This window comes from Stegastes partitus, unplaced genomic scaffold, assembly GCF_000690725.1.
Source record: "Stegastes partitus isolate 25-593 unplaced genomic scaffold, Stegastes_partitus-1.0.2 Scaffold1065, whole genome shotgun sequence".
In the NCBI taxonomy this organism is placed as follows: Eukaryota; Metazoa; Chordata; class Actinopteri; family Pomacentridae; genus Stegastes; species Stegastes partitus.
This window is the reverse complement of record NW_007578796.1, coordinates 76,781-98,898: the sequence shown is the minus strand read 5'-3', so window position 1 is coordinate 98,898 and position 22,118 is coordinate 76,781. Positions and strand designations below refer to the sequence as shown.

At 47.4% G+C, this 22,118-nt stretch overlaps 1 protein-coding gene across 2 annotated transcripts in view; it reads right to left on the bottom strand.

Annotated features, from left to right (window-relative positions):
* Positions 1-20,034, bottom strand: part of elavl4 (ELAV like neuron-specific RNA binding protein 4) — a 94,713-nt gene extending 74,679 nt beyond the window's left edge. The window contains exons 1-2 of one of the 2 annotated variants that reach the window (XM_008295667.1): positions 19,933-20,034; positions 17,957-18,100 (exon numbers count right to left, since the gene is read on the bottom strand). In XM_008295667.1, coding sequence (XP_008293889.1) covers positions 17,957-18,100; positions 19,933-20,034 — 246 coding nt within the window. Of the gene's footprint in view, positions 1-17,956; positions 18,101-18,707; positions 18,933-19,932 lie in introns of those variants that run through there. The other variant, XM_008295668.1, reaches the window with a different exon arrangement.
* Between the last annotated feature and the right edge of the window lie 2,084 nt (positions 20,035-22,118).

Below are 22,118 nucleotides of genomic sequence, written 5' to 3'. Positions count from 1 at the left end.
AACCACTTGTCCTTGTCCAAAGTGTACTTTGTGAAAGTCAGTAAGATATTCGCTGTATAGCGAGGAGCGACGCACATCCACGTAAATCAAACCTAAAGGGTCAAATTAGCCATATGCCAGTTTGAAAATCCCCTCAGAAAGCAGATACTGGAGCCAAGAGAAGAGCTTCAAAGAAGTAAAAAGAGGTGCTAATAGTGTGTTAGCTAGTTAGCTGGTTTGATCAAACAGTGAGAGCTTGTTGTCGTCTGACAGTTTATTCTACAAGAAGGAAATGATGTAAGGTTAAAGTTTGTCAAATAAAAACAAGGGAAAAAATTAATATTCTAATTAAAGTAAATCTGTGTGGCCTCTGACACTCTTACTCTTGTTTTTCTTATTATTATTAATGATGGTTTAAAGATAGTCGGAAATGCAGAAATACCTGCAAGTCCTTCTGTTATAACACTAAGAATCATCTCGCTCTCCAAAAGCATCAAAACATGCAAAGGTGTGTGTATCTGCAACACGCCCTGCAACACGCAACACGCCAGTAAATCACAGCGAGCTGACGCTTGTGCAGAGAAGATGAAGAGGAAACTGTTCCTGTAACCTCCTCACCTCTCGCTTTATGTATTTGCATGCCGTTCAATCAGACTCCTGTTAAACGTGTCACTCTGCATCTGGACACACGTCAGTCCAGCCTCTCATTCACACACACACACACACATGCACACACGCAGAACCAACAACACAAAGTGCAATTTAACGGCTGAAGCGCTGTGTTTGTGTTTGCGAGCTCTATCTTCCATTATTTCTGTGAATCACCTTCGCTGCTCCTCAAACCCGTGAACCGCACACCCGAGCATCCACTCCCGCCTCTCGCGCCTCCCTCTCTGATCTGCAGCTATGTTTAAATCACCAAGCACACGGCCGGTGCGCTGTAGCTAATAAATTCCTCACACACCCCACCCTATTAGCATTGATGTGTAACCTTGGAGCTCATGGTGTTCTGCCTGAGGGTAATAGAGCCACTGCATGTTTGCGTGTAGCCGTGTGTGTGCGTGGAGCCGTGGCCCGTCTCTAGATCAGGTCCCCCACCGGCTCCCATCAGGAGGCTTCATGGTGCACACTCATCTAATACCTCCAATACTGATCAACCTTCCACTCCTCCACCCGCTGCTCCTTTACATTCCCCTCGTACGTCCCTCTCTGTCAGTCCTGAAATATATAGCATGAACTCCCTTTCTTTTGGTCACGCCTGTCGTCTTGCATCCTCATGCGTTTCTGCCTTTTACACCTTTGCTGCCAGCTCTGAACGTCCAGGGAGGCAGCTGAGCCACGTCACCACCACAGAGGAGGTGGGGAGGGAGGGGAGTCGCCTTCGTTTCAATTAGCATTTTGATTACATCCCACGGAAAGTAGCCAGCCACGCAAACAATCAAACATTTACTTGCTGACAAATGAATAATTCTTCCGCTGCTCTTCATGCAAATACAAATGTGAGTCAGTCCACTTTGTGCAAGCCGAGAAAACCATTTTGAAAACAGATGGATGCGCCGGGAATGCAAAATAATAGTATTGACTCTGTAGTCAGAGTGCTGATGCATTGGCAAATGAAATATTGCTCCGTCTTGCTGCCGCTGACAGGTGAAAAAAAAACACGACAGGAGGACGAAATGGCTGCTAGTTTGGTTAGTCAGGCGGCAACCTGCAGCGGCTGAAACATGAAGCCGACGAGCAAGTGGGGAAACAAAAACACAGCCGTCCTCCAGTCGATCCCCGCAGACCCCCGCGTTGGAACACGCAACCTTGCAGCAGAAATAAAGCATCATTTTATCCATTCAGGTGAATACACAGGGGGGGGATTCTTATACAAATCAACTGTATGTCCTGTTTAAAGGCCTAAAGTTATGCATTATTTAGGGCGTGGTCGCTCTGAGGGATAGTTAGCTCCACCTCAGCTCCACTAACGCTCCACTGGATTAACCAGTAGCTCGGCAGAGTGGAGTCTGACTCACCACATGTAGATAGTGGCTACAAGTCACACACTTCCCTCACTGCTATGTACCGTTTCCAAAGTCCAGTCCACGACAGGAACAACATTAGCAACCTACACACTGAACATGTCAAGGTTTCAGCTGTGCACGAGGACTTATCCATCTTAATGTCAGTTCTCGCCTCCCTTTGTGTAAATACTCGACCACAACCATTCCCCCTGTCGCTATTTGGACTAAACACCGTCTCCATATCCCCCTAGCTTAGCCACGCCCAAGACCATTAAAGAAATACAAACACACCAGAGCTTTTATTTCCCCCGTAGCACAGCGAGGAGCAGTCAGACCATTCTCCAGCACCGTGTCAGTGCTACAGAACGGTCTAACTAGACGAGGCCGAGATTCAAAACCGCTCAACAGGAAACCAGCTAGTGACGTCACGGAGGGCTCATCCATCTTTACCTACACCTCTCACCTCAGCGTGATGATGAACGGGTGAATGGATGCAGCGCTGAAGTGAAAGTCATGAAGCTGAGCAAAGCACAACCCTTATGGAGCCGATGATGAGCGTTCTCGTGCCGACACACTCGTACTGTTAAACTTGAGGCTGAGGGGATGCACGGCGTTGTCATTTACTGAAATCCAGGCATGCGCGCAACTTCGACACACCTACTCCATCTTTCTCGGGCACACAACACATGGACAACACACCCTCGCACTGTGTACACAAGCAGCAAGACAGATGACACGTCGACTCGCACAACTTCCATGCAGCACTTTGCATACATGAATATCAAATCCTCAAAAGTCCCCACAGTGCAGCCAGCATCCACGAGCTCACCGCTGCTGCTGCTGCTGCTGCTGCTGCTGCAGTCGAACAGGAAGGTAAATATCTCACAGTGGTGAGGAGGGGGGGGGGACACCTACAGCCATGGCTTCAACATAAAATGGGTGCTGTTCCCCAGTTTAACCCTTCCCTCCCTCCCTCCCTCCCTCCTTACCTTCCACTCCTGCCTCCACACATCTCCCATTAGCATGATTTCTGTCTCCGTCCCTCCATCTGTCTTCCTCCATTTCTGCATTCTGCCCACATCCTAACCCACCTCCCCCCCTACCCACCCCCCACCCTGCTGTATCCTCCTTCCCTGTAAGAGGGGAACTTAACATTCTGCACAACAAATAGTTGAAGAGTATCACTGCATCGGCCGTGCAGGAGGAGCGCAGCCTATAAATACTGACTCCGGGTGACAGCATATTTACAACCTGCTCCAGCCACCGCAGGCTGCACACAATCCACCACCGGCTCACACATCTCCAGGCTGCCTGCAGCCCTGTTTTTCTTACCATCTTAAACCCATTCCACTCCATTTGGGAGACGCCGGCCGTTGTCTCACGTTCTCTCCCTCCTTCACACAACAGCTACAGCAACGCCTTTCAGAAAAGAAAATCCCTAACTCTCCTCTGACAGTCTCCTTGTTGTTTTTTTCCTCTCCTCCTCCTCACTCTGCCTCTGCTTCCTGACTGAGTGTTTAGCGGCGAGCGGAGACGAGCGGCGTGCTGGCGGTGCGCGGAGCGAACATCGCCTTCTTCCACAGATGCTGAGAGGAGAGCGGTGCGCCTGGATGAGAGTGCCGGGGCTGCAGCAAGCCTCTCTCTCTCTCTCCTTCTCCCTCCTACCGCCCTCCCCTCCTTACCCCACCTCCCTTCTCCTCCCCTCCCCTCCCACAAAAACCACCCGCCCAGTCGCCTGCTCAGCTGGAAGGTCAGGTCCCGCCCACTCACCCACCCCCCGACTCCGTTTCAGAGTCTGTGATTGGCTTCTTGGCTTGCCCGTCAGCCCCGGGCCTCACCTCCCCTCCCTCAGTGTTAACACCTTCGCTCTCTGGCTGGCTCCGAGCCCTCGTCGGCACACGCCAACCTCAGCCTGGTTTGGCAGAGAAAAGGCTCTCTGAATCCCAGCAAAGCAATCAATCGCTGCTGAGGTCTGTGCTTGAGTGAGCCGGGCAGAGCCGCGCGGAGCAGCGCGCTAAAAGAGTGATTGCAGCCTCAAGCGCTATGGTAATAGGATGCCTGCGCAGCACTGTGTATATAAATTAGCTATTACTGGGTGCATGTTGAAATCCCCTGTACATTTGCATGACTGTGTATACAGACTATCTCTTTCTGCCTTTACTCCCTGTGTCTGTCCCTTACACACACAAACACACACTTTTACGCACAAAAAGGAGGCAAGTTTTGGTCACACAAAGGAATTGCAGATTTAGTTTTTCTTTTCCCCCCTCAAAATATGTAAAGCATTTTTTTTAGTAAAAATAAAATACAGTTCAGCAGAATTGGAGTTGACGAATAATTTCCATTTGGCTTTAAATGCAAAACCGGAACAGAAAATACGCACAGAAACTCGTGCGTAAAATGGCACACACCTGTCCAAACAGGTGCAGCCTAAAAATACAACACAGCGGACGGCTTTAAAATCATTTCTTGCAAGTTATAAAAAGAAAGGTGACCATAAAAAACGCGTGTGTGAGGCAGAACGAGCCCGGTGCTACCTGTCTGCATGCTGCGGTGACGGTCACGGTGACACGCAGCTCAGCCGGTTAAAGCGACACAACGGACGCGTCCTGAGCTCTCTACTCACCATGACCATTCTCGTGTCAGGTTGTCGGTGTGACGGACGGTAACGGTGATCTCGGCGGGTAAACTACAATCAGGTAGCGGCAGCAGCGGCGGCGGCGGCGTGTTGGAGAGGATGAATGAACCGAGCGCGTCTACGAGAGCCAGAAACTAAACAGAAGCTGAACCGTGGGCGTGGAAGAGCTGCAGCCCGTCCCGTGCAGGAGTAAATTAACTACAATAAGAGACAGAATCCAGTGAAAGGAAACAGATCCACAGCTCCTACCTGCCCCCCATAACCACCCCCCTGCCCCCCCCAAAAAAGCCCTCTGTGGAATGTCCAGTCACCTCATGCGCGCTCTCCCATTGGCTGGGGAGGCGCGGACGGGGCGGTGCGCTCGTGGATGAGAGTGGAGGAGGCAGGCTCGTGTGGTCCGCGACGTGGGGCGTGTAGGGAAGCATCACGCGGGGAGGTGGATGCCAGGCAAGCAGTTAAGGTTTGATTTTATGTTTGTGCGTGCGCATAATTATCTGTCAGCCGACTGTTAATAACCGTGCGCGAGCGTCGCCACACGCACGTGCACGGGCTTTCGAGGCGCGCGTACCCCCCCACCACCACCACCCCCTCCTCCTTTTGTCACCATAAGCCGGAGAAGGTTATCTGCATTATTGCTGCAGTGTGTGTGTGAGTGCATGCTCCCTGTTGTTAAGCCATGTGTAGACCTCTCCTCCTCCTCCTCCTCCTCCTCCTCCTCAGCAGCAGCAGCAGTTCTCCATTTTACCTCAACCAGAAGGCATCCTACACATCTCCAATTTACTCTTTTTTCCAAAGCAGCTGCCAGTTTTGCAATTATGTATGCACAGGATGTAGAATCCCAGCAGCAGCATGAATCCCCTCCTGACCACCAGTCAGTTCTCATTTCAGGCCTCGTCTTAGATGCTCGTGGTCCTGCTAATCTTTGGATACCGCTGAAATTATTTTCCAGGATAGAGAAAGAAATGTATTGGGGAACCTGTTCCTACCACTTACTTAAATGCATGGTTGCAAATTTAAAATAATAATAATAATAATAATTTGATGAGTTGAGTCGACAAAATGTTGGAATTTGGATCAACTTGTGTAATTTCAACTCTGCACCTAAAACGACATTCAGGTTGAGCTAACTCAGTGAAATTAGCTCGATAAAGTCTCCTCCCACATCTTAACTTATCTAGACAATTTTAGAAAATTAGTACTCATAATTAAAAATAGCTTGGATGTGGTGGAGAAGCTGATTCCCTCTGACTCAGTTCAGTTTGTTGGTTGGACATAATTTCATCAGAAGCTGCTTTAACTCATCTGATGCAAACTGTTGAGCCCAGACGTAAATGTTGATGCGATGTTTGTTAATAAGTTTTTCTCTGAGAGTCATTTGGACAGTAATTCATTAATGTGAACAAACAATAACGGATACTTTATCAGTGATGTTGAGGACTCTGGATGGAAGAATCCTCCGTTTACATCAGTGAGTTTCAGGACTTTAGCCTCGTTTTCTGATAAATAATTTTCACCATCATCTAATAACACAACCTAAAAGCTAACCAGCAGAAAAACATGGAATATTTTTAATCTGTGTCGAGGCTAGCTTGCAGATTTTATGCTGAACTAGTATTGTTGTGCCACATTAGCTCGCTGTAGCATTAGCTTAGCTTAGCCTGAGCTGATTATTAAAATATCAACGTCAGTAAAGTTCTAACTCTAATCCCAGGCCCATGAACTCGAAATTATCTAAATTAAATCTAAAGTGCTTCCAAATTGACTGCTAATAATCACATTTCTTTAAAAAGCCAAAGAATATCTGCGCGTGTTATCTGTCATTTACGGTGTCGATAAAGTCGGAGTGGCAGCAAAACGTGAAAACAAAGCTGGTCTGGTGCACAAGAAGCAAGTTTGCATGGATCAAAACAGGCCTCCTGTTCAGTTTTATAACAAAATTATCCTCTAATATGATGAAGTTACCCTCTGAATTTGCAAGCACACCTCTTGTGTACATTTTGATATTCAACGCATGTATATATTTAAAAAGAAAGAAGATCTATGTTCTGAAGGGGGGCGTCCTCCCCTGATTTATCTTACTGTTTGAAGAGTGAGCCAATTCAAGAGCATGCTGCCATCTATTCATATTTATTGATGTTGCCAATTGCTCTGACAAATTATAATATAATATCATTAAGCTACAATGAATATTAATGAGAAGCAAATTCTGTAAACGCAGGAGCAAAGCCTGCCTCGGGTTGATTCCGTCCACCTGCCTCCTATCTCAGGCAGACAAGAAGAGGGAGCTCTTGCTTCCTTTAACACAGTCACCTGGCAGCCAGCCGTACCTGCATGAACCCTCGCATACACACTGAAGCTCAAGCTGCTCGCCGCTCTGCTGGTGGAGCAACATAAATTCGTATTTACATGCAAACCGCACAGCACCTCACGGCCTCGCACATCCGAGCACCTGATGCCGCGGATACAAACACGTAGCTTCATTTCATATCACACCGGTTACATCCTGGCGTCGCCGACAGATCAAAACAGCAGTTTCTCAACATATTATCACACCCTTTGTGTTCGGCACCAGTCAGGTCTCACGCTGTGTCGCTCCTCAGCTGTGTGAGAGCTGAAGGAGCTGCTAGATGGCCATTAAGCTGGGAGAGATCTCTCCTCCGTCTCCAGCTCCAGATACATCCTCATATAGGATTGTGATACAATATTTATAATGCAAAAAAAAAAAGAGTGTAAAAAACCGACAGATGTGAAGTTCTCGGTCGAGGTTACGTAGATGGAGTTTTATTAATAATGGAGCCGCGTGATGTGAGGTTTCAACAGAAAATAGTCGAGATTTGCTGCTTTTTCTCTCTCGGAGTGAATAATTAAAATAATTGTTAGCTGCGGTTCTGTCGGCATGTTAAACTTTGTGAAACATTTTCTGACACCTTGCAGCAGCTGCTGAGCAAAACAGCAAACTCCTGCGTGAGCTGTTAGCGTCTGAATCCTGGAGCTGAACGATGCCCTCTGAAACTCACCGAAGGCCCCGCTGTGCACATGAATAATCTGCTGTAATCCCACCCTGCAAACACTACGGGCCGCGTGAAAGTTGCACTGTATACACGATGCCGCTCAAATGAGCTCCCACGTGAGCACGCTGAGACGGGAAAAGCAAGAAGAAGAAGGAGGAGGATGATGATGAGGAGGAGGCCAGGACTGAAGCGTCTCGTTGCTTCCTCCCCTCTCTGACCTCTCCACCTGCCTGGTTAGCCGACGCTAGCTAGCTAGCCCGGCGGAACCACGTGCCCGACATACTAATGAGGATCCTCAATTAGGCGCGAGCAGCACACATGCGCACACACACGCCTTCACATCCACGCTGAGGGGGGGAAAGACGGGCTGAACATGCTCGCTATTGTTTCACATAGAATGAAATATGCTGGCACTCGCAGTCTGCAGATTTGTACCGATCACACTGTACGTAGCAAAACTGAGGGAGAGTAATGCAGAATGAAACACAATGAAAATGGATTAAAATAGAAGTGCGTCTTTGTCTCTCTTCCCTTTGTTGCACACTTCTTTATCTTTCTCTGCCACGGAGCAGAGAGAAGCAAAAAAAAAAAAAAATTTGCAGCTGAATAGTAGCAGGCAACAAACCCTCAGTCTTCTGTCCGGCTTTTATCCTCCTGCTCTGACCTTTTGAGTTTAATAAAAGCTCTGGGTTGGACCTCGGAAAAAAAAAAAGGCATTTCTCCACCACCCCACAGCTTCTAATATTCCCATGTTTTTATTGTTGCTCCTCGATTCCCTCCGGTACAGAAAAGAAAGTCAGATCCGTGGCTGCGACTTTACACACAAATCACCTTTTTTCTTTTTTGTGTTCTGTCAACTTTTTAACTGTTGATTTGTCGAGGCGGCGGAATAAAGTGGGTGATCATTTTCTTATTTCATAATGGACGGTGTTTTTTGAGGCTGTTTTCTCTCCTTGTAATATGATCCAAATAACCTTTTCCCTCTAAATGAGAACATGATTTGAAAGTGAAAATAGTCTCTGGCGGTTGTCTTTGCCTCGGCGTGTCATTTCACGAGATTGCTCTACAGGACGGTGATTTTAGAAAGCAATGAAAGTGAGTGACTACCACCACTCAGTAAATTAGCTATAAACACAATCTGTTCCTTCCGGCGCGTCGTCGTGATGTACGGACGCGCAGCGAAGATGGAACCATGTTGCTGCCATGTACTGGTTATGGATGCACATTAGAATATCGTCTGTGGACGCGTGAGGCGAGGTGGTGCAGATATTCAGGGGCGCTCATGCTGAGATACTTTACAGTCTGGATGTTAGCGATATTGCAGCGCGGCTTATTATCTCGTGGATGTGGCCTCTTTCTATTTATATTTTACGTCTACGCACGCATAAAATGCAGCTGAATAAATGCAAAAAAAATGAAGTAATTAACGATTAAAAACGATTTCCATTTTGTAAGACTTTGCAAAAAGAAAAAAAGCGTTGATTGGATGCGTTATTTGGCCTTTTTAGACGATGACTGATGCTAAATAGTTTTTGAGGGAGCTAAATGATTATTTCTTTTCCCGTCTCGCAAAGTTCTGAAAGTTAAAAAGCTTTTGTGGCTGTAGCCCAGGAGAGGCCGGCGTACCGTCAGCAATGTGAAAACCCCATCTCGCTTATTGGCTCTGGCTCGTGTCCATGAACGCACACAAACCCCGAGCGCAGCCACACACACACAAAAACGCATGTATTTTATCCCAGCGAGCGCGTCGTCGCCCTGTGACACAAAGAGCCCGGACCTCGAGTGCTGTTCCGCCCGTGGAACCTGCTCGTTCTGAAAGCAGAGCGCTGGCTAATTGTCATGAACTCCTCCTGCCCTCCATTCTGCCCGGCTTCTCCTCCCCTAAACCCCTCCTAGTCACAGACGTTAATGGATTAACTGCAGCCTGTGTCGTCCCTCTCGCTCTCGTTTTCACAAGATCTCTGCCACTCCCTGAAAAAAGAATAAAAAAAATCACTCATAAACACACTTAAGGGTGCAGCCGTGTAAATGCGCAGTAGCAGCTAACGCGCAGAGTTCAGATAACAAGTGTGAAAGAGCGGGTAAAGGAGAGCGGAGTGCAGCCTTAGCAGCTTCAGGTTTGAATATGCAGCGTGCAGACGGTGATAATTGTGGTCGCTCCTGCTTTGGGTCTTGTTAACTGTCAGACGCAGCGTTTCAACACCTGTCTTGTGTTTCACTCTGCATAATAAGACTTCTATTTAAAGGAGGAGAAGTGAAGATGCCAGCTGAGGTGTTACCTCAAAGTGCTGCAAGAAAATACCTTGATTATTAACAAGAGAAGGAAAACTTGTGTTTAGAAGGTGGAGGAGAGAAAAAACAACAACAACCACCTCATCTTCGCAATTACTAGTCGGGGTTCAGAGCAAATTAATGCAACCAAGGACACAAGACAAGGAAACAGTCTGAGACAGAATTATCACCACGACACAGCGTGGCGGCGGCGGCACTGTAATTGAAGACAAAACAGCGTCGTGAGCGAGCTACGAGGGGACGGCGCCATGCTTATTGTGCCCGGTTAATTTCAATGCAGAAATATCGCATAATTCAAAGCAGCCGTAGTGCATTTAAAAGGCTCAGCGCGCTCCTTAGTATGCTGCGCTTCGCCGAGGCTCCTTTTTGATTTGCCCTTGAAGGATAGATTTAGTTGCTCCATTGAAGTTCTGGCAGAAGTAGCATCTTGCTGTGCTACTCAGACTGATGACTGCCTCTTTCCTGGCAGGTGTCCACCCTCTACCGGTAACAATCAACAAATGAGAATCGCAGCCTTCAGCTCGCCCGACAAACTCAGCGTCGCCGACACCAGACAGCTATTAACATGATAACATGATGACGGCTGTTTCTGGACGGTCGCTCCGGACCCGATTGACTTTTTGCTCTCCGTGTTAAGAGCAGGGTTTTTTATTTCCACAGATAAACGTGGTGGTTTTTTGCATCGCTGCTGTACGTTCAGTCAAAATCACCTTCTTTCTTTGTTGTTGAAAAGCGGGGGTGACAATTTAGTAACGGAGGGCAGCGGTTGAGGACACAAAGGCTGAAAGAAATCTCCTAAAGCAGACACAAAACAACTTTATTTAACCCACTGAGGGCGGAGGAGGATGTTGAATCATATCAGCTGCTAGGACTTGCCAACATAAAACCCTGAGCTGCGTTTAAAGAGCTCGTCTCGTGTCCCGACACCATCAAATAATTTGATATCAATCTCCCATTCATACAGCTCCAGACGTCCCACTGACACACAAAAAGTAGTGATTAATGACAACGCAGGGTTAATTACTGCTCAGCGTTCATTCCTCCTGGCTGCTCATTGTGATGTCAAGAAACGTGACGTCTCACTTTGGGTCTAACTGGGACAAACTCAATCCTACGTCCTACAAACGTGTGAGTTCACGGTGCCCACAGACAGAACGGCGTACACATTAAACACATTAAAGACAAGCAGGTTTTTTCTGTGGTAAACTGGAGCTAATCTAGTCGTAGCTACATCCTCTTCCCTGCGTGTCAGCGGGCCCGATGTACAGTCGGCTTAACCCCTGCCTGTGTCACTCTGCCTGCCACAGACTCCATAGATCAGAAATGAATTCTCCACGCTGATCCCGGAACAAGGCTGCGCTGCATTTGTCACAGCCACTTTCTTCAACTTTAACTCAAAGCTGTTTGCTGTGGCTGGAGCTGTGCAGGCTGCAGAGATGTGACGGAGGAGGTTTGAAGGCTGACGCTGAACGCTCACTGTGCAGGAACACGCCGCTCCGTTTGTAGGTTTAATTCAACGTGCTTCACGTAGACGGCCGCCTCCGATTGAAGAAACGTTTAAACGCCGGCTCCTGCTCGGTGATGATGCCGATAATGGTGTTTGAGGCCTTTGCAGCCGAACACAAACGAGAGAGAAGGTTTGTGTAGGTGCCCAGAAAGGCTTAGCTATGCATTCGCTTTTTGGAGTCTGGCATGTGTTCTGGCACCGGGAGTGTATTCTCAACAGGACTCCGGTGGATTAGTGTCCATTTGGACAACAGAGTGGTCCGCAGCTTGGGGTGACATTCAACTTCAGCGGGCCAGCAGCTCCCACACAGATCATGAAGTTTCGTGGATGAAGGTGTAGCTGTGGAGTCAGAGAGACGCGCAGAATGACTTGTGTTTTATTTTGTTGTTGTCGTTTCTTCTAATGCGTGTGAAATGAGGCGGTGGCGGCTCGATGGCGGCGGCGGCCCAGCTGCAGCGTGGTGGGTCAGAGGATCGCGGGGGTTTAGTGGTGGGCTTTGGGGCAGCGAGGCCGGCAGCCCGTTTTGCGTTTGATCCCGGTCGGGGTACATCCATGCTCACAGGGCGACTGCTGTGGTCCATCTGGTGGAGGCTTTAATCACAACTCACCCCCACTCACACACACACACACACACACACACACACGACAGCAACACAAAGCACACACAGCTTCCCACTCGAGCTCTACGACAGATTCTTTATTTATATCATTTATTTCTGCCGTGTTTTCTCTCGGTTCAGTCAAAGGGAAAAACGTGAGGCCTGGCGCCATCAGATCTGCATAAACGGCTGCACTTCTTCCAGTAGGAATAACCTTTCAGAAACATCCAGAGTCCCTTCGTTGGACTGGCCATCGGCGCCGTGCACCAAAACATGCCCACGCTGCACAAATCCAGCTTCTCCAAATGTCACTTCATACTTAACCGCCCTTTTCTCATGCTTGAGGAAAAGCAAGTGGGTAATAGACAAGAAGGAAAACCCCCACCGGGGTTCAGTTTAAATGCCTACATGCTTAGAGACATGTTCAGTTATTTAGTTGAAACACAGAGAGAAAGAAAAAAAAAAACATCTTTTTAGCGAAAAAACAAACACTCCAGAAATTATTCTCCGCCGAGGAGATAACGTGACGTTGTGTACAAGAAGGCATCAGTCACGCTTTGAGTGAAGTCGAGACAGATGAATGTAAAAACAGACGCAGGAATAATTGCAATATGTCTGACGCGGAGGTAAGTTCTGTGTGTGTGTATATTCCTGCAAGTCAGTTTACTTTACAGCCTCGTCACTAATGTACTGGTGCAAGAATGCTGCTGTTAGAATGCATTTATTATTAATGGAAGTGAGGGGTTAGCATATAATGATGATGCTGTTGTTGCATGTCTGGGTTCTGTAGAGGAGCCACTTAGCGTTAGCCTCCGCCTGGGAAAAAAAAAAAAAACCCTCGAGTTTGCCTTTTACAAGCTAATCCACTGGAAAAAAAAGGATCATACATTCAAAACAACTTTATTTCAGACACCTTGTTGAGCGGCTGTAGCTCCAGTGGTCACTCTTGCCTCCTGCACTAATGCACGAGTCAGCCGTACATCATTTATTCATGGTGACAGCAGATACTTTGCCTCATCCCCGGCAATTAGCCAATCGATAAAAACGCATCGGCTTTGAAACTATCAATTCTGAGAGGAGGGGAGGGGTTAAAAAAAAAAAACTGGTGTTGTTCATCAACATGCCAGGATCCCAGACGCAGACAATCACTCAAGTATCGGCAGCGTTTGTCAGCTCTGCACCAACAGGCGCTGAGTTGCCAACGAGGAGGAGGAACGTTTCCTCACATCGCTGCTCTTAAACAAAAAAACAAAACGCATTGTCTGGTTCAGGAGTGCTCACCTATGAAATGGGCGTCTGTTTTTGAGGAAGGGATGATTTAATGTCCTTTACAAGATTGTGTTTGTGGTCTGAAATCTTTTGTGGAGGAGAGCTGAAGCCATCCGAGTGAGATTATCACAGACGGGTCAGCGAGAGGCTCGCGCCGGCTAATACCTCCTTTGTGGAGGTTTGTAAAGCCGACATATCCACGCGGTGCATTTTGATATCGCTGTCGGTTTTATAATTAATTCAGCAAACCTGAATGATCCAACGCGTGCACCTCTAACTGCTCCTTTTAAAGGGAACAACATGTCGAGCGAATTAGCTGTTATCCTCTGAATTGGGCTGTCAAATAGTTGCTGTTTCTATTTCTCTCTATTAATTGCTCGCACATAATAAAAAAAAAGAAAAACACACACACACACACACCAAATTTGACAACACAATACCACGTTCTCCGCAGTCTTGTCGGTTCCATTATTCCCCTCCGTATTTATCCTCTTAAGCCAAATGAAATAACTGCAACTGGATGTGAAAACATTGTCCAAGAGAGGCAACAAATTTGTCCCTGAAATTAAATGCTCTGTATTAGCAAGCAAAAGAGCAGCAGCCCAGGGATTTTTCTCTCTTTTTTTGGAATTAAAGAAGAAAAATGAGCAGCAGGAAGCGAGATTATTTCATTCAACCTTATTGAACTGTTCAAATGTAGGCAGAGAGCAGAGTGTGTGTAATCCACAGACTGTAATAATGACGACGGTTTAGTTGCTGTAATCTGTGTATTAGAGGGCCCGTCAGTCAGTGTGGGAATAATTGCTGGTTCAAATCTTGCGCTCTGGCGTTGCGGCGGTGGGTGTGACCCTTTTGTTTACATCGCCGCTGCTCCTTTGCCCGCCTCGATAATAATTAGTTCCCTGAAGTGACGCGATCGGCGTGTCGCGACGACGGGGGGGTGACCTCTGGCTGGGCGTCGGTGCAGCGGAGGTGAGCCCGTCGGTTGTCCCGAGGAATGAGTCGCGATCAATTAGCTAATAGTGGTAATTTGTGACGCAAGAGGGTTGAACTGGCATGTTGCACGGGAGCAACAAAAAAAATTAAACATGGAGGACAGCGAGGGGGAAAAAAAAAATGTAGGGAGTAGCTTTACAGTGTTTGTGTGACAGTGTGTATGGATGGTGTGTGTTTGTCTGTGCATGAGCCTGCAGACACCTGCTCCATTCTGCAGTGATGGCTCCCAGCGGGACACAGGCTCAGCTGCTGATCACTGGGCCCTCCCTGCAGCACTGGTGGCCAGCACACACACACACACACACACACACACACACACACACATACACATATATATATATATATTTCCACACGCAGCTCTTCCAACAAATCTGAACCCTTCAGGCCCCCCTCACAGTGCCTCCCCCCCCCCGTAGCTGACACACCACATGTGCTCATATCAAGTGCAAACATGACTTGATGCACGCACACATTCATGCCATGTCGCGTGTAAATCCTACGACACGCCGCGGTCACACACACACACAGAAACCCGCTGCTATAGGGAGGAGCAGCAGCACGTCTTTGTTTACTGCAACCCTATAGCTAAAAAGCTTCGCTGAGCAGACTGCATCAAAACCACTGTGATTGCAGCTAAAAAAAAAAAAAAAGGGCGAGAGAGCGAGGTAGGAACGATACGAGGAATATTTTTGGACTTTTGAATCACTTCATGCTTCATGCTAGCAAAAAATATTACACAATTTCTTCTTCTTCCCCCCAGTACTTGTATTAATCAGCCGCCATTGTCCTGGCGGCGTGATTATTGCTGTCGATCACGCTCCTATCTCCATCTCTCTGCTGTTTCCCCTCTTTTTTTTTTTTTTTTTTCCACGAGCGTCTTGCTCCCTGTGTGGCGTCGCTCCGTCTGCTGCACCTGTTTGTGCCTCGGTGACAGCAGGGTTGTGGAGCATAAATGAACTAATTTCCTGGATATAGAGAACACTGCAATCAAGGAAAGGGGGGGAAATGCAGCGAGCGGCAGATGGAAGGAGCTAATCATTGTTATGAAATAGAGATGACCTCTAACTATCTCCTGGCTGCTAATACACCGTGGCTGCACACACCAGCTACTACGCCACCTCCCCTCCTCTTCCTCTTCCTCTTCCTCCCCCCCGTTGTTGTTGTGGTGATGATGATGAACGACTTCAGGCAGGTTTGAAATGTGCGACCCTCCTTTTTTTTTTTTTTTTATTTAAATGTTGAAACAGAAAAAGATTGGAGTTGTCAAACAAAGCCTAGTGTCACAGAGAGAACGGCAGCTGCCTGCAGTGGGTAATCAGTGGAGCTTTCTACAAATTAACAGCATTCAGCTCTGAAGCATCGAGCACTGCAGGTTTTTTTTTTTTTTTTTAGATGTGAGCTTTTGACAATTAGATCTCTGGAAAGAAAAAAAAAGAGGGGAATAATTTGCAGTTACGTTCACGTGTGTGTGTTTTGCACACCTCGTCTGAGGCGGCCGTCCTGGTCATGCTACCGCTGCGGACGCTTTCAGTTTAATTTTTCGTTAATTGCGTGCTTCTCCGCTCGCCCGGCTGCTAATAGGTACAGGTTTGAATTCGCAGAACGCCCTTTTGAGCGTAGCGTCCTATAGCATCCGACACACAAACACACAAACAGACAAAGACGTGACACACACACACACAGAGGGATGCACGGTGTTGTCGGTGGGGGGAAGTGACGCTAAACTTTGCTGCAGTTGTGTAGAAGTGTTAGAAAACGACAAAGGTAAATACGATGCAGCGTCTGTTAGCGTGATTGCGAGCGTTTTATCAAACAATGAATTTACTTGTTTTTTTTGGATAAATGCTGCGACGTTTCGCTGCGGCTGTAGAATTTTTCTTTTTGATAGCACCAAAAAAAAAAAAGCTTGTTTTTGAGGCTTTACACACCAAAGCCACCAGAATCTTCCAGCACATTTATCTAATGTATGCAAATGATCTCGCTGTGCTTAATGAAGGCACCATTAATCACTATAACGATGGTCTTTTTTAACCAGGGTAATCATGTACAGACACACACACACGTTTTCCAACAAATACACAACGATGTGCACACACACATGCTCACAGGAACATGCCTCATCACCAGCGACACACTGATGACAAATGTGCAAAATCCCTCTAAACAAACCGTCACCGAAGCCACAAACCAAACGTCTCCCAGTCGTCAATAACGCCGCTTTGGATTCATTTTGTTTGCACTTTTCTCAACATTATTTTTATTATCAACGCTGCACTTTATTTATACTCTGGTGCTGTTAACGTGCAACTAGTCGCCTGATCCTGGTGCTCCACCCTGGAACCGACTCAATCAGCTCAGAAGGAGATCCATCAGAACATGTTAACGTGTCAATCGTGTTTACGTAATAAATTCAGCCAATTAGTTCCACTGGTTTCAACAAATACTTCACGGTCCAGCAGCTTTATGCAAACAGCAGATAACACAGAGTGGTGAGAGTGGACGGGCAGTGGGACACGCCGGGCTTTGTGTTCTGGAGAAGAACAACAAAACACTGGACGGGCGTCTTTGAGCTCGCACAAGAATTCAAAGCACACAAAAATAAAAAAAAAACTGCACGACATTTTTTGATTTTTTTTTTTTGAAGCCCAACTCCTCACGGACGCATTTCGCTGCTTATCCCCGCCGTGCATTTGCATACACTTGACGGAAACCCTTGGGTACAGTCAGCAGCATGACAGTGGGTTATGAAGGCTTCCGGGAGGCTCTGGGGTGTGGATCTGAGCCAGTTTGAAGGGGAGCCGAACCAATGAAGAGCCCACAGCAGATTAGACACCCACAGCTTCATGTCGCTTTAATGCGGCGAGTCAGGGATTTTCTTACAACGCTTTTGCCTAAACGCTCAGGGTTTTCTCATGCCTCTTTTTCTCTCTCATTCCCTTCCCCCTGAAGTAATCTTTTCTATGTAAATTGCAGAGTAATGTTGACTCCGGTGCTAAAAAAATAAAAAAAAAACCTCCTGTCTATCTCCAGTGCTGCAGCTCTCTGTGCTACCACGAATTCTCAGATTTAATTGAGTCGACGCTCAACTTGAAATTTGCCATCTTAAATGTGCATCTCCTGAGCGAGTCGAAGAAATGCTTCTTTTTTTTATTTCTTCTTCCCTTTTCGAGGCTGTTTTAGAAAGTTCAGCACCGGGAAGCAGCGTGATGCCTCGTCTGTTAATTCACGAGGAAATTAAATTCACCAGCAAGGAGCGAGCATTAAAAATAAATCCCGCAGCACCCAACGCGGTTGACAAAATTCAGCAAAAAAAAAAAAATACATTACTCACACGAATAACACACACACGCCTGGTGCACACACACACACACACAAACACCTCAAATTCCCTTGATAGCAGCCTGACTGGCAGAGGCTAAAGACGGAGTAGGCGTTGGTAATTGAACAAACATAACAATGTAAATATTTACTAATGCCATCCATTGGGGATACAGGCAGAATCCCACAATTGATTTGCTCTCTTTCTGCCCTTTTCCTCAACGCACAGTTTCCACACACGCTTTTTTTTTTTTTTGCCATTTCTGGTGTTAAGAAGGATGGAGATGTATATATATATATAAATATGTACATAATATATATCGGTCTGTCTATCCTCTTACCAGGGGCGACCTGTAGCCCATCTGGGCGGGCGATGACAGGAGATCCCTGGGAAATAGCGGCGAGTGCGTCTCGGGGACGGAGCCCACGCCACTGGCTGCTAGTCCCGAGAGCTGCCCGTACCTCGCCATCATCTTGAGATGCTGCTCACAGAACACACACCACTCGTACGCGGGGGAGACACGGGAGGCGAGGACGGAGAGAGAGAGGGAGGGAGGGAGGGAGGGGGCGAGAGAGAGAGAGAGAGAGAGAGAGAGAGAGAGGGAAGGGAGGGAGAGCAGATAACAGCAGGTAGGAAGGACGGTGAGAATGGTAAAGGACAGAAGAGGGGAGTAGAGGGGGGTAAAACATGAAGAACGGAGGGGAGGGGGATTACAGAACACTTTGCACTCGCATGTTTGAACGCTCGCGGACATACTGTACGTGCACACGAAGGCACAATCGTAGCCCCCAGGTGGGCAATTTCACAAGCAAGCCTGCGTTGGATGGGTTTCGACGGCCGGCCCGGTTCGGCCACAATAGACGGGATGTAAAGTCTTCCTACGAGGCAGGATGAGAAGCAGCTCTTTCCCTACACCGAGCATCATGCTGGGGAAAATATAATAAACAGCCGCCGCTATCAATCACCCTCCTCTGTCGCGAAACACACACGGACACACAACACATGACAGAATGGTTGGCAGCACACACACACACACACACACACACACACACAGGTGAGGTGTGGAGAAGGAAAAATCCAAACGTCTTTACCTCATTGCTCAACAAAGCGGCGTTGAGTGTTCGGCTTATTTCGAACATGTTCGCTGCGTGTTGTTCTGTCCTGTTTTTAATGTTCAGATTCTCTTCAGTTGTTGTTTTTGTTGTTGTTTTTTTGTTCCTCTCTTTTGGGAGTCAGTCCCGTCAACAGGAAGGAAGAAAAAAATAAAAAATAAAGAAAAAATCAATTGGGGGAAAAAAAAAAAAAAAAAAGAATCCTCGTTTAATTTTCTGATTGTGGAGTTGTGGTTTCTCAGTCCTCTATTCTCTCTCTCTGTCTCGCTCTCTCTCTCTTTTTTTTTTCTCTTTCTCGGCTGCTGATGCACTTCTGCTGGCTGTGGCTGTAGTAGTAGTAGTAGTAGTAGCGGTGGTGGTGGTGGTGGTGGTGGTGGCGTTTTTGTGCCCAAGGTCTCCGCGCACGGCTAAAGGAGTCAATATGCTGTCTTTTCTTTAAAAAAAAAAAAAAATCTCCCCAGAGTCAGCACATTAAAACAAGCAGTCAGGCAGTCGGTGGGTTGGTGGGTCGGGCTGGCGGGCTGGCTGGCTCCCTTATCTGTCCCCCGCACACTGGCTCACACAATACGCTCCGATCCTCACACTGCTCGCTAGCAGATTAGCCTGTCCCAAAACATAGCACTTAGTTTAAACTCCCCTCCCTTTTGCTCCCTCTCTCTCTCTCTCTCTCTCTCTGTATCGCTCCCTCTGGCTCTCCCTCCCTTCCTCTCTCTCTCTCTCTCTCTCTCACTCCATCCCTCAATGCATCACTCTCTCTTCCCCCCTTATTGCATCCAAGCAGCTTACAGTTCACCGTGCTACCACAAGGTGGGAAGACTGTTCTAGCAGCAAGCAGCAGCAGCGACACCATCGCCGCCACGTCCCCATCATCCTCCTCCTCCTCCTCCTCCTCCTCCTCTCCGTGCCACTCCTATCTTTCACATTTCCCTCTATTCTGGTGTGTCTCTAACATGTGAAGGAACATTTGCGGCATCGAATGCACGGCCAGGATTAGGACGGTTTAAGGAGGCGCGAGGAGGGACGTCGTTTGATTCTATAAAGAATTTAAATTAAAGGGCAACCGTTTAGCACTTTGTTGGAGGTGTTTTTGTGCGACAGGGAAGTAATGGCATGTAGTAATAATAATAAAAAAAAACCCCAGCACGCTCTCCAGGGACCCTGAAGAGAGTGTAAATTAAGGGTACCTCTCTGGGTAATATGTAACCGACGGGAAGGGTTGGGCTGATGTGAGCATCAAGGTCAGGTGGTTGTCCTTTTCCTCGGCAGGGTGTGGCACCGAGATGACGAAGCAGCTAGTCACAGGCATGGCAGGAGATCCCAACTATGGAACAAACAAGCCCAAAAAAAAAAAAAAAAGAGAAAGATCAGGGAGATGTGAGCCAAGAGTATGATTCACTACACCTCGCGGGATACTGTAACTGCTGTAATGCAATAAAGTCTTGAAATTGAACGCGTGTGTGTGCGTTTCAGGGGCGAAGAAAAAAAGAAGTGATCATGTTGACTAATCAAATCTTAGCGGCGTCTTACTCATGACTCCATCAGCGCGGCGCAGGATTTATATTCCCAGTGCTTTAAAATGTGCTGGTGTTTTTTTTTTTTGCTGTGTTGGATCAGAGCGAGGAGAGCGGCCAGTTAGTAGCAGCCTATTGACACCGGACCATCTGTTTAGGTGGACGGCGTCCAAGCTCAGTGGAGAGAGAGAGGAAGGGAGGAAGAGAGGGATGGAGAAAGTGACAAATAAAGGGAAGAGGAGTGATGAATGGATGAGAGAAGGGGTGAGGCGCAAAGGAAAAGGTAGAGAGAGACTCATCCAGGAGGTTTTACATTATTTTACAGGATGTGTGTTGCTAGCATGGTGCATTGTCTTCCACTGCTTCTTTTTTTTTGTTATGTTGTTGTCCCTTGGAAAAAGGCTGCTAGCCACATCCCTGTTCTGTAAAGCCGGCGGTCTCTGGGGACGGCTGGTCCGGCGCAGCCCTGGGGGGAGCTGTCAGTCGAATCATCCAGAGTGAGGGCTGATTCCTCAGTCAGCTGCCTCTCAAGCCTTCCTCTCTGACCCAGCCTGGCTCCCATGAGCCCCCTGATTGCTGTCACCATAGTGATTCTCTGTGTACTGCCGGCTGGTGTCTGCATCCCCACCACGCTTTCACCACCACCACCCCTCCATCCGCCCCCCCATCCGCCCTGCCTCTCACCGCTGCCCGTCTGCAACCCGGCGCCACTCGTTGCCCCGTGTTCAGGCTCTTGCATGACTTGTTCCTTCATTGATGATGGACTGCGGAAGTCCTCAGCCGGCCACAGTAAAAAGGGTTTCCCTGTACTTGCTGGAATACAAATACAAAAACACAGATTTGCTCCCCTTGAACACACACATCAAGTTTCAGGCTGGAAACATAAACAGGAAAAATTTTTGTGTCATTTTTTTTCCTAGCTGTGGTACTGAGCTACAAGCAGTGACTTATTTGATCATTTTACAGTTCAGAAGAAAGAGCATCTCTCCGAAAGAATGAAAAGCAAGGCTTGAAAATACCTTTGTTGTGTCAGAGCCACTGTTTCCCTCAGGGCTTTCTCATACGTTCTGCACGAGACTGTGATGATGATGGTGATGCGGCGCGTCCTCCAGTCACTGGCAGCCCACGCCGAAAATAGCCACGATTTATCGGCGCTACCGCGGATCCTGTGTTTAACCGTGACAGCGATATCTACATGTGAAGCACATTAATGTGTTCGGAAATCACTGGAGGTCAAATATATTTTTATAGGCATAAAATACGCTCTCTGGAGAGATAATTAAAATTTGAGGGACCACGGTGTGCAGTGCGCTTCCCTTTCATGTTGGTCTGTTTTCCAGTGACGGATGCGTTCATTAAATCTTTTGATGCACTTTGCAGACACAATGACAAGAAACACGGTGCAAAAAGAAGTTATCGGTCCTTTTTTTCATACTTTCTTCAGACATGTTTAGGGAGCTTTAAAAGAAAGAGGAAAGCCACATGCGTGAAACTTAAAGGCGGAGTACGCGGTTCTGGTCAGGAGGAGTTTTCCTGGTTGCCTGCTCTTGTTTTGTTTCCCACTAGCGTTAATAGCCTGGATGCTTGTACACAAACATACAACAGGTCATGTTTGCTGCGGTGACACAGGCGGTGAAATCAGTCGCAGCAGGTAGCGGTTGCCATCACAACTGAAAGTAATCAGGTAGTTCGTAGCCAGCGCGGATTGAAATAGAAAGCTAGCAGCAGGTGATGCGAAAAAAATAAAGTATCAAGCAAAGATAAAAGCTGTGCAGGTGATGAAAAGGCAGAAGTGTCAGAGAAGAGAGGAGCTGGTTTGTCACGTGTACAAGCTGTGAAGTAGCTAAACAAGCTAAAGAAGCTAACTGCATGAGCTCAG